A 12,511-nucleotide genomic window follows, 5' to 3' on the forward strand; every position below is an offset into this window, starting at 1 on the left:
CCATTCTAATCAACCAACTGTTGGCAGCAGTTGTGCAAAGGAGCAGCTGGCAGTGGAGGGGTTTAATTCTCCTTCTGCATCTCCACCAACATCTCCACCAGGCCCCTGGCCACCCCAAAGAAGCTTACAATATAAATAAAGGTTGTGTACTTTTTGTGCAAGCACAGCTTAAATACAGTCCTTCCCACAAGATTGGCCCCGAGTTCCTCCTAAGTGGAGGACTCCCGCAACCCTTCCTTTAGTGGACTCCTTCCGAAGTCTCTATTGGGAAAAGTCAAATCCTTCCCCCTTTATTTGTGTCAGGCTGGTGGGAGGCTTTCCAAGGCAGTCTGCTAGGGAATGTAAGGAATAAACAAATGGAAATAAATGCTAGAAAAGGAAGAGAATAAAAATAGTCATCCATAGAGGGAAGAATTCAGATAATGGCTTTTAACTCCATCTTCATGCCTGGCACCGCGCTTGGGCATACGACCCTGCCAGTCTCTGACGGGGCTATGATCCCTTGTCTCAATCTGTTCTCTAAATGTGGACATGGGCAGGGCTCAACGAGGAGGCTGTGACGTGGCTTCCCTGTTTCCCTTTATTCACCAAGTTCCCTCTAACTGTTAAGTCATTTGGGTTGCTGAGCTTCAGGCTCTTACAGTTGGTGCCTCAGGTAGGATGCCACCTCTGGTGGCCAGGACTTTCTTTGGGGTGAGGGGACTTGCTTTGACTGTGTTAATGGAAAATGCATCCATTTCTCTGGGACCTGACAATTTCATCTCTGTTGGCTTTCCACCTCTTCCCTTGTCACCGTGTATTCAGTTCTGACCTAATCGTGGCTGTCGTTGGTGACAAGGAGGCTCCAGCCTTCTTACCTCTTTTTACATGTCTCCTCAACTTGATGTTTATTACTTTGCCCTTTCTGTGAAACTGCAATACTGGCAGGAGAGAAAGTGCTAAGATGTGTGGATCCAAATGAACTTATTGACCCTCAGGTCTGGAAAACACTCAGGGGGTTGTCTGCTTTATCTCCCCCAATCTGCAGATGAGAAAAATGAAATCTAGAGAGGTACAAGGATCCCCTCAAGGTCATACACCATATTAACGATAATATCAGAAGAGAATCAGGACTAGATTCAGGGTATCCTTATTTCCAGTCTTGGTAACTTTCCAAAGGTTTTCAAAATGTTCTCAGATTAGTCCTGGGGGTCTGGGAACCTGCTTAGCAGCTGTCTGAGTAGAGAGAGCAGCACACCTTCCCTCCCCAGCGGATGAAGTTTTATCTGTTTTACATGTTGGGCTTCCGGTAAGATTTTACTTCAACGGAGTGTTTCACAATTAAAAACAATATATGAAATCTGTTGAATGTTCTGTGGATGTTTAGGAGGTAATTTCAGGGACTGAGATGGGGACTTCTCTCAAAAGCTTACACTTCCTTTAGAAGGACGACCAGACATCTATTGCCTCTTTGGAGGGAAGGCTTAAAATGCACTTTAATGCTTTGTTGTTTTCATTTCTTTCCCTCAGTAGATTTTTAAGAAGGTTAAACAAAATGAGGAACAACAGGAGGAGAAATACCATAGAAAGGGATATCCAGGAACAGGTTCGCTTCCTTCCATTTTGCTTAATGCTGGCCTCTCCCGAACGGCCACAAGCAACCTGGTCCTCCCTTCTGAGCGCACGGATGTGGCTGAGGACGAAGAGGTGAAAGAGAGGACAGAGGTGGAATTATAGGTAGAGAGAAGGCAGTTGTAGGGTTGGCCAACGGCCAAGATTTTCCCCCTGTGATTCACCTCATTCCACATGCAGGCCAGGTCTCGCAGTTATGGAGGGTTGACCACACTGCCAGGTGACACTGGCCTCTAAAGAAGTCCAAGATGGAGGCAAAGCAGCAGAGGAGCAAAAGATGTCTCAGTAACTGTTCTTACAGCTTAGATAAAAGTGACTTACTTACATCTGAGTTATAAATCACAATTTTTTTCCTCATCTTTCCACTAGATCAAATCATGGATGTCATCAGTTTCACTGTATGGAATGATACTGACGGGTGGTATTGGGATTACTTGGACAACCTCACTGGCACACCACCCGCAGGAATTGCTTATACCCCTTGTCCCGTAGACACTGCTAAACTCAACAAGGTTGCTGTGGTTGTCATCTATGCCCTGGTCTTCCTGCTGAGCCTGCTGGGAAACTCCCTGGTGATGCTGGTGGTCTTGTACCGCCGGGTCAGCCGCTCTGTCACTGACATCTACCTGCTGAACTTGGCCATGGCCGACCTGCTCTTCGCCCTGACCTTGCCTATCTGGGCTGTCTCCAAGGCAAAGGGCTGGATCTTTGGCACACCTCTGTGCAAGGTGGTCTCACTCTTGAAGGAAGTCAACTTCTACAGTGGTATTCTACTGTTGGCCTGCATTAGCGTGGATCGCTACCTGGCCATCGTTCACGCCACACGCACACTGACTCAGAAGCGGCATTGGGTCAAGTTCATATGCTTAGGCATCTGGGCCCTATCCCTGATCCTGTCCCTGCCCATCTTTCTCACCCGCAGTGCAGTAAAGTCTCATGGTTCCAGCCCAGTCTGCTACGAGGACCTGGGTGCCAATACAACAAAATGGCGCATGGTGATGCGAGTCCTGCCCCAGACCTTCGGCTTCCTCCTGCCGCTGCTGGTCATGCTGTTCTGCTATGGACTCACCCTGCGCACGCTGTTTCAGGCCCACATGGGGCAGAAGCACCGGGCCATGCGGGTCATCTTTGCTGTCGTGCTGGTCTTCCTGCTCTGCTGGTTGCCCTACAACTTGGTCCTGATGGCAGACACCCTCATGAGGCTCGGTGTAATTGAGGAGAGCTGTGAGCGCCGAAAGGACATTGACCGGGCGCTGAATGCCACCGAGGTTCTGGGCTTCTTCCACAGCTGCCTCAATCCCTTCATCTACGCCTTCATTGGCCAGAAGTTTCGCCACGGACTCCTCAAGATCATGGCAATCCATGGCCTGATCAGCAAGGAGTTCTTGGCCAAGGACGGCAAGCCCTCCTTTGTTGGTTCTTCATCTGGGAACACTTCCACTACCTTCTAAGCCCCCTTCCCCTGTTTCAGCCTCACAGGGCTCCTCCCCTCCCATCAGCACTCAAGCCTCATGTCTACCGGCTATTCGCAGTCTCTGTGACAAGATAACTCTTCACTGTGGTCACATGAGCTTGCTGAGGCCTTACCAGGCTCCACTGTATGATTTAGAAAGCCTGCCCTGGTGTCCCACCCCTTACTGTAACTACTACATCGGCTGCTAGAGTGCTGTCCATCCTATACTGAGCCCATAGCACGCTGTCCTCTGAGACATTTCAAAGGCTTCCTTTTAAGTGACTACAAAAAGTTCCTGCTCTTGGGAGCCATTAGTGGCAAACACCATAGCTGCTTCCCCAACTCTCCCTTTCCTTGCTTGCCAGCAAAGTCTGCTTCCCTGATGGAGGCTGAACATGGCAGATACTTACTTCTATGAGTCCCTTAAGCTGGGCGTGGCCATCTCTGCCTGTTCTGACCAGGAAGACTTACAGGCAAGAGCGTGCTGGTAAACCAATCTCCTAGGGAAAGAAGTTCTGATTAGTAGCGTTTGCCAAGTTCCATGTTATATATGCTCCCACCATGTCAATTTCAAGGGTGGTGGTGTTTCACAAGCAGCTCATAGAAGTCTAGAAAATGTAATAATCTCTTTTTACAGGAAGGTACAAACTGGTTTTCAGTACACCATTGCTTAAGAGGAAGTCTGCTAGGGCTAGGGCACTACTGGGAAATATTCCTGATTTAATAAAAGAGGGACATACCATATTGGGTCTTGTCTTTGCATATGATTATAGGATATTATGTGTGGTGTAGAAGCAGCAATTTTGTGACAATGAAGCAAAAAGCCTAACATACTTAGGCTGACGGAGCCAAAGGATAAAAAGAACCTGAGAATAAACAGCCCAGAAATAAACCTAAGCATAAATGTGCAAATGGTTTTCAACAACAGTGCCAAGACTATTCAGTGGGGGAAAGGATAGTCTTTCAACAACTGATGCTGAGAAAACTAGAAATTCATATGCACAGAAGTGAAATTGGTCTTGTGGACAAAAAAGGGGCCCCATGCAGAACCTAACAAGCTCAGGGGAGGCCTGCATGGTGGCCTTACAGACTCAGAGACCTAAAGTAAACCCACAGGATGGTCCGAAATTAAAACTTCCTAACTAAAAGCAATTCGTGGTGGGTAGTCATGTCCAAGGGTGGTATTTTTCTCTAACAAAGGTCAATGCTTACCTTAATTGAGCCTGTCATCTTTTTGCATCTACAATAGTGTACCTGATGATAACATATCGTTAAAATGTAAGAGAATTTTCTTTTCCTGCCCCCTCAGTGTACAACCACCCTACCAGAGCAGAGACCACAAACCGTCTCATTGTTATTATCATGTTAACTGTTAACTATTTTATACCCGCCTATGAAAAAAAATATGTGTCTATACATTTTACTTTTTATCCAATCCCAAAGATCCCTCCTTTGCTTTCTTCCACCTCCCTAACGTATCACCAGTGGGTTTTAGGTAGCCCTCTGATGTTTTCCCCTTTGATTCTGATGGATAAAGTTAGTGGTGAAACTGCCATTTTTTGGAGCCTTTTCTCAATCTGTTGAGATTTTGCTTCCTGGCAATGGCTGACAATTTGGCTGAAATAACTCATAAAAATTCTTACAGATTTGGACATTTTTAACATTGACAGTCTTTTACCTGATACCATACCCAAGAATGAACTCAAAATAGATTGAAGACCAAAATTTAAGAGCTAACATTGTTAAATTCCTAGAAGAAAACATGGGGAAAGCTTCATTTGGTTTGGAGTTGGGAATGGAGTGAAGTTCAGGCATAGGATTTACATCAAGGTTGGGATTGGGTTCCAGGGCATGAGGTTAGAGTCCGAGAGTGATAAAGGGAGAGTTAAGGATGGCGTGACAGCATGGGATAAGGTGGAGGGTAAGAGCATAGGTAGAGATACAGAAATAGGGAAAGGCTGGCAAGGATGTGAAATATAGGGAGTTTCAGGATGGCTTTGAGACCAGATATGGAGGGAAGACTAAGATGGGATGAATGGTGAGTCTCAGGGAGGGGTGTCAAAAATAGAGTGAGTGGCTGGGATGAGTTAGTAGATACAACAGTAGGCACGGCTATTTAGTCTAGTTCATGGCTGGAACAAAAAGCCATCACTGGTAGGGTCACCATCCTCTCTGGAACATTGTTTAAGGTGCCTTCCAAGGGTCTGGATTAAGGTGCTTCTGTACCTGTCCAGTTTGAGACTCTCCAAATATGTTGCTGAGGAAGGAGTTAGAGGTCTAAGTCCTAAGAGATGGAGCTGATTAAGGAGGGAAGACAGAAAAATGCAGAAAGAATCTAGGTAGGAAGGCTGGGAACTAGGCCTGGGAAGCTTCTTTTTCTCTCCCCCCCCTAATCTCCTTCCCACTTCTCCTACTGTGTCCCCCAATGTTCATCTTCCTCCATCCCAAAGACAACTCCATCAGGGCCTTCAGTAAGTTAGTAAGGATCCATAATGGGTCTGGGAAAATGCCAATGACTAATACACATCTGAAAAGATGCTTAGCCTTATTTGTAACCTGGGAAGTGGGAATCAAAGAGCAATAAGATAACTTGAAAAGGTTTCCATAGGAGAGGGATGGAGTCAAAACTCTCTTCAGACAAGAGCACTATTGTTCAGTAAGATTTATTAATGCACTGTGTCATTCTCTGGGTGTAGCTCAAGACATAAATGATTTAGATTTTGGATGTGTAATAATGCCAAGATGTTGGTATGGAAATAACAGTGTATTAAAATATCAAAGACTGGTAATTCAATTGGTAGATAAGGTAATGGTTTGATATCTGGCGAAGGTCAGGGATAGGGTTCATCTCAGGGAGGAGTTCAGTGCCTAGCAGGGTGCTGAGATCAAGTACAGCATACATCTTAGGAGGGGAGTAGGGGGAGTCAGAGATGGCAGAGTTAGGGACAGTGTATAGATGTAGATGTGAACAAAACTAATTTTATCTTTGTGTCCTGGATTTCTTCCATCTTTTAAGTTTTCATGTTGTGACCTTTAACCAACCTACTGTCATTAGCAAGCATGATTTCTGTGTTTCTTAAACTTACACAATGTAACCTTAAATATTGTTGTAAGAGTGAATGGCATGACAACGGAGATAAATATAAATATCAAATGGTGAGAGTATCTATAATAAACGATCATCTATCACAAGACAACCAGGAAGTATGACTCCTAGCATATATTGCATTCTTTGTCTTTCTGTATTGTCAATCATTAGTAGTCAAGTTACACTATAAAAACAGAGCTGTAACAGGAGTCTATTAGAGGAGATGAGTCCGTGCAGATTGCTGGGTCATCACTCTGCTCCGATCCTACATACTTGTACGTAAAATACCCTATAATAAATTCTGTTATACTCTACGGGGTTGCCTGCATCATTGTTTTGGTCTTAAGACACCTTCTTGTTATGGTAGCATGATACCTCTGCCTCATCATCAAACAGAGGATGGGGTGAACATCAAGGACAGGGTTGTTGGGGACAGGAGTTGGGATGTGAATGTATGCTCTGCACATTGCTTGCTGATTTTAAAAACTGAAAATTGGTTTTGTAGTCTTGGTTAAGCTGTTCCAACCCCCAAGTAATAATATTGAAATCTATTATTTTCCTGTGTACTGGCTCCCCTTTTGACTAACCACAGCCCCCTCACCATCCTTTGATACCCCATATCCGTGGCCCATTCTTACTAGTTCTAGCAAAAAAAAAAAAAAAGATAAAATCTGGATTTTATTCCATAGAGATAAGATCATTTCTTTCTCAGAAACTTGCACTTTAATTCAGGTCTTCTAGAGCAGTGGTCCCCCAACCATTTTTGGGCCACAGACCGGTTTAATGTCAGAAAATATTTTCATGGACCGGCCTTTAGGGTGGGACGAATAAATGCACAAAATAAAATTATGCGACCGGCGTAAAAACTGTGGTATTTTAAAATATAATTGTCAAACTTACGAGACAAGCATCAAGAGTGAGTCTTAGATGGATGTAGCAGAGGGAATCTGGTTCTTTTAAAAACAAAACATCATTCAGACTTAAATATAAATAAAACGGAAATAATGTAAGTTATTTATTCTTTCTCTGCGGATCAGTACCAAATGGCCCACGGACTGGTACCAGTCCACTGCCCAGGGGTTAGGCACCACTGTTTAGAGGATGAAAATGTTACAGGTGCAGAAGGAATAAAATGGCCATCTCCTCTTTGGTCTAAAGGTCTCCCCAGACACGCGTCTTCTCAGAGATGACCACTGACCAATAAATCGTAATGGAATACAGCCTCTTACTGTTTCCATGCAGAGGTTGGAGGGACCAAAGTTCTTGGAAAGCTACAAGTAGCTAATGGGTGAATGTTCAGCACCAATGCTTTTATCCATCCCGGTGTTCTGTTTTTAAACTCAGGATTCTTCTTCCAACCTTGGGGGTAGAAATGAATTAAAAAATTAAGAAAAAATAAACAGAATATGTCAACTCAGACGTTCTAAAATTCATTTTTCTTTTTTTTTAAAGAATTAATATCCTTTATTTATTTATTTATTTATGTATTTATGTATGCATTTATTTATTTATTTTTTACAGAGACAGAGAGAGTCAGAGAGAGGGATAGACAGGAATGGAGAGGGAAGAGAAGCATCAATCATCAATCATCAGTTTTTGTTGCGACACCTTAGTTGTTCATTGATTGCTTTCTCATATGTGCCTTGACTGCGGGCCTTCAGCAGACCGAGTAACCCCTTGCTTGAGCCAGCAACCTTGGGTACAAGCTGGTGAGCTTTGCTCAAACCAGATGAGTCCGCGCTCAAGCTGGCGACCTCCGGGTCTTGAACCTGGGTCCTCGGCATCCCAGTCCGATGCTCTGTCTACTGTGCCTCCGCCTGGTCAGGTCCATTTTTCTTCTTTATAAAAGTATTTCATATGCTATGTTTAGCTTTTATAAATATGGCTTATAGTAAAAACCAGCAGCAGCCCTCCCACCCCACTCCTTATAGACAAAGGTAACAGTGTTCAGCTCTTGTAACTGTTTTATCTGATAGTGCCTTACATATTTCTAAATACCACGCTTATCCTTCTAGCTTTTGATTTCCCCCCAGTTTTAGATATCACCTGTTGACTTCTGAGGATTTAGCACTTTCCAGACTCTCTCCTGCTTTGACCCCTGTCCAGTAGACACCAGTGCTGACCCTCCCCCTCCCCCTGCTCTGTTCTCTCAAGGTATGATAGATACTATACTTTTTGGTTAAATTATTTTGATTATAATGATTATGTAAAAAATATTCACAATTGGGTACAATGTTTACACTTCCTTTTTCCCCCAAGTTTTAACAATAGAATTTTTTCACTTTTCACTACTTCAGTCCTAAATGACTTCCTTAATACAGTCACATTTGTCAGACGATCTATAACATTTTTTCTTCTGGGAGACCTCTTTCCTTCATAGTTCTGTAGCAATCTGGCCAGATTACTCTTCTGGTTTGCTCTTTGGTTTTTAAATTGTTTTAACTACATTTCCAGATAAAATTTTAAATTCGCTGATCAATTTCTACAAAATATCCTACTGGGATTTTAAAAAAATTTTTTTACAGAGAAAGCAGATAGCGGTGAGGGGGTGGAATGAGAAGTATTAACTCATAGTTGCTTCCCTTTAGTTATTGCTTGCTTCTCGTATGTGCCTTGACTGAGAAAACTCAGGGTTTTGAATTGGCAACCTCAGCATTCTGAATCGACACTTTATTCACTGTGCCACCACTGGTCAGGCACTGGGATTTTCTTTTGTATTATTTTGACTTTATAGATCAATTTGGATAAAACTGCATCTCAACAACATTGTGTCTTCCAATTCATGAGCATGGTATCTTTCTTTAATTATTTAGTTATTTTCTAATATATGTTGTAAATGTTTTATAGTTTTCAGTGTGCATATATATTATATATATATATATTTTTCTTTTGTATTTTTCTGAAGTGAGAGGCAGACTCCCATATGCATCCCACCAGGATCCACCCAGCATGCCCACCAGGGGGCGATGCTCTGCCTATCTGGGGAATTGCTCCATTGTAACCGGAGCCATTCAAGCGCTTGAGGTGGAGGCCATGGAGCCATCCTAGGTGCCAGGGCCAACTTTCGCTCCAATGGAACCTTGGCTATGGGAGGAGAAGAGAGAAATAGAAAAAGGAGAGAGGGAAGGGTGGAGAAGCAGATGGGTTCTTCTCTTGTGTGCCTTGGCTGGGAATCGAACTCAGGACTTCCACACACTGGGCTGATGCGCTACCACTGAGCCGACCAGCCAGGGCCCCTCCAGTGCATAAAATTTTTAACCCATTTTGTTGAATTTATCCCTAAATATTTACTTTGTAGTTATTTGGGTGCTGTTATAAAGGGCATTTTAAAAAATTAATTTTTCCCAAGGTTTCAGGTCAAGATGGTGGCATAGGTAAATGTAGTACTTGTCTCCTCCCACAATCACATCAAAACTATGACTAAACTGCAGAATGACCATCACTCAGGACCACTGGAAATCTAGTTGGACAGAAGTCCTGCAACTAAAGATATGAAGAAGCCACATCAGACTTGTAGGAGGGGTGGAGACTTGATGCAGAAGGAACTAGTCTGACACCCACATGTGGCAGATAAAAACTGGGAGGGATTTCTCAGCTGCAGAGGTCCTCCTGAAGAACAAGGAGTCCCAGCCCCACACCTGGAACCCCCAACTCAGGTTCCAGTGCTGGGAAAAGAAGTCCTCACAACTTCTGGCTGTACAAACAAGTAGGGATTATGGTTGAGTCAGATGGAGGGCTGCTGAAGTCCCAGGCTTTCCTCTTAAAGGGCCTACACACAGTTTTAATCAGACTCACTTTCTTGGAGCTCCAATGCTGGGGCAGTGGCTTGAAAGGCACTAGGGACATATGGCGAGGAACTGAATTGTCTGGCGTTAGCATGAGGCTGGAGAGGCAGCTTTTTCCAAGTCTGAAGTGCTGGCAGAGGTCATTGTTTCTTTTCTGGGCCCTTTTTCCACAGAGCCAGCAAGCAGGCACCATATCTTAGATTTCATCAACTTGGCTATTATTGTTTGCCTACCCACTCTGAGACCCCACCGCATCCACCTTGTGGGCCCACCCAAGCTATTTCTAGTAGCTTTTCCATATAAATGACCTCTCTTGCCTTATGCTTCACACTTTCCTAAAATATCTCAAACAAGCAGCATCTGGCCTCTGTGTGTCCTGTACCTCTCCCTAAGTGGCCCCAGGCCTGGCACTAAGGGCAGCCGGCCTTGGTTCATCACTTGGCCTCTCCTGGGCACCTCCAAGTACCACAGGTGGCAGCCATTTGCAGATTGCTCTTGTAGCTCAGGCCAGGTGGTCCTGGGCAGAACACCGGCAGCAGTTGACCTTGGCTTACACCTCTTGGGAAGCCCCAGAACCAGCTCACCCAATGGACAGCTTTAGACAATGTTAAAGCACCATCAAACCACCTTCACAAGTGACACACTCAAGGGGCAGATTATTCAGCAGGCACCAGAGCCCTGCTGAGATAAGTCCTGCTCTGGGGGGTAGGCTGCTGCACAGATGATCCTCCAAAGTGGTTGCAGCTAGTCTTTGCAGCCAATCGGCCTGGGGATAAATTCCTCCTATTGAGGTGTTCACAATAATCAAGGCTCATCTACAACAAGAGGGTATACACAGCCCACACAGAGGCTGGAGGGGGCACATCTGAAGTGCCCAGCTCAGGTGAATGGGGAGGCTGTTCCACTGAACCCTACAAGGCACCTACTACATAAGGCCACTCTATCAAACCCAGGAGGCATAGAAACTCTATCTAATACATAAAAACAAACACAGAGAGGCTGCCAAATTAAAGAGACAAAGAAACATGTCCCAAATGAAAGAACAGAACAAAACTCCAGAAAAAGAACTAAACAAAATGGAGACAAGCAATCTACTAGATGCAGAGTTCAAAACACTAGTTATAAGGATGTTCAATGAACTTAAAGGAAGAGTAGATGAAATTAGTGAGAACTTCAACAAAGAGATAGGAAACATATAAAACAGAACTAGAAAACCATAAAAAAAGTCAGAAATGAGAATATATGAACTTAAATCAAGAATATATTATAGGGGATCAACAGTAGAGTAGGTGAATCAGAAGATTAAATCAGAGATTTGGAAGATAAGGAAGCAGAGAACACCTAATCAGAACAGCAAAAAATAAAAAGAATAAAAATTAAAAAAAAAAACAAAAATGAGGGTAGTATAAGGAACCTCTGGGACAACTTCAAACATCCTAACATTGCATCATGAGGGTTCCAGTAGGAGAAGAAAGAAAGCAAAGAATTGAAAACCTATGGGAAAAAATGATGGAAAACTTTGCTAACTTGGTGGTGAATGAAACAGACATACAACATACAAGTCCAGGAAGCACAGAGTCCCAAACAAGATGAACTCAAAGAAGCCCACACGAAAACACATCATAATTAAAATGCCAAAGGTTAAAGGCAAAGAGAATCTTCAAAGTGGCAAGAGAAAAGCAGTTATTTACCAACAAGGGAGCTCCCATACGACTGTCAACTGATTTCTCAACAGAAACTTTGTAGGTTAGAAAGGATTGGGAAGAAATATTCAAAGTGATGAAAAGGAGGGACCTATAACCAAGATTACTCTATCCACAAACGCTATCATTTAGATTTGAAGGACATTATAAAGAGCTTCCCAGACAAGAAAAAGGTAAAGAAGCTCATCACCACCAAATCAGAATTACATGAAAGGTTAAAGGGTTTTCTTTAAGAAGAAAAAGATTAAAAAAAGATAAAAATATGAATAATAAAATGGCAATAATACATATCTATCAATAATTGAATCTAAAAAACAAGATAACTGAACAAACAGAACAGAAACAGACTCATAGATATAAAGAACACTTTGATGGTTGCAGATGGGAGGGGCATTGGGAGGATGGGTGAGAAAAGTGAAGAAATTAAGAAGTACAGTTGATAGTCACAGGTAGTAAATACAGCACAGGAAATATAGTTAATAATATAGGAACAATTATGTATAGTCAGATAAGTATGAGATTTATCAGGATGATCACTTAGTAAGTTATATGATGTCTAATCTCTGGGTTGTACACCTGAAACTATATAATATTGTATGTCAAATGGAATTGAAAAATAAAAATTTATTTAAAGTCCAAAAATTTTTATTCTCCAGTGTTTTTCATATCAGTATATAGATGTATAATTGAGTTGTATATATTAACTTTGTATCCTGGAACCTCAGTAAATTCAATTATTAGTTCTATTATTATTATTATATTATTATTATCATCATCATTTAAGTAAGAGGAAAGGAGACAGAGAGACAGAATCCCTCATGTGCCCCCTACTGGTGATGCTCTGCCCATCTAGGGATGTTGCTCAGCAACT

The 12,511-nt window shown here is 42.9% G+C and overlaps 1 protein-coding gene across 1 annotated transcript; it reads left to right on the plus strand.

Moving 5' to 3' along the window:
• The first annotated feature begins 630 nt into the window (after nucleotides 1–630).
• On the plus strand, nucleotides 631–6,429 carry LOC136306351 (C-X-C chemokine receptor type 2-like). Its single transcript, XM_066232895.1, has 2 exons — nucleotides 631–655; nucleotides 1,981–6,429. The coding sequence occupies exon 2, from the start codon at nucleotides 1,989–1,991 to the stop codon at nucleotides 3,060–3,062; it is 1,074 nt and encodes a 357-aa protein (XP_066088992.1). The 5' UTR covers nucleotides 631–655; nucleotides 1,981–1,988; the 3' UTR covers nucleotides 3,063–6,429.
• Nucleotides 6,430–12,511: the final 6,082 nt, after the last annotated feature.

Source organism: Saccopteryx bilineata, chromosome 5 (genome assembly GCF_036850765.1).
Source record: "Saccopteryx bilineata isolate mSacBil1 chromosome 5, mSacBil1_pri_phased_curated, whole genome shotgun sequence".
Lineage (NCBI taxonomy): Eukaryota > Metazoa > Chordata > Mammalia > Chiroptera > Emballonuridae > Saccopteryx > Saccopteryx bilineata.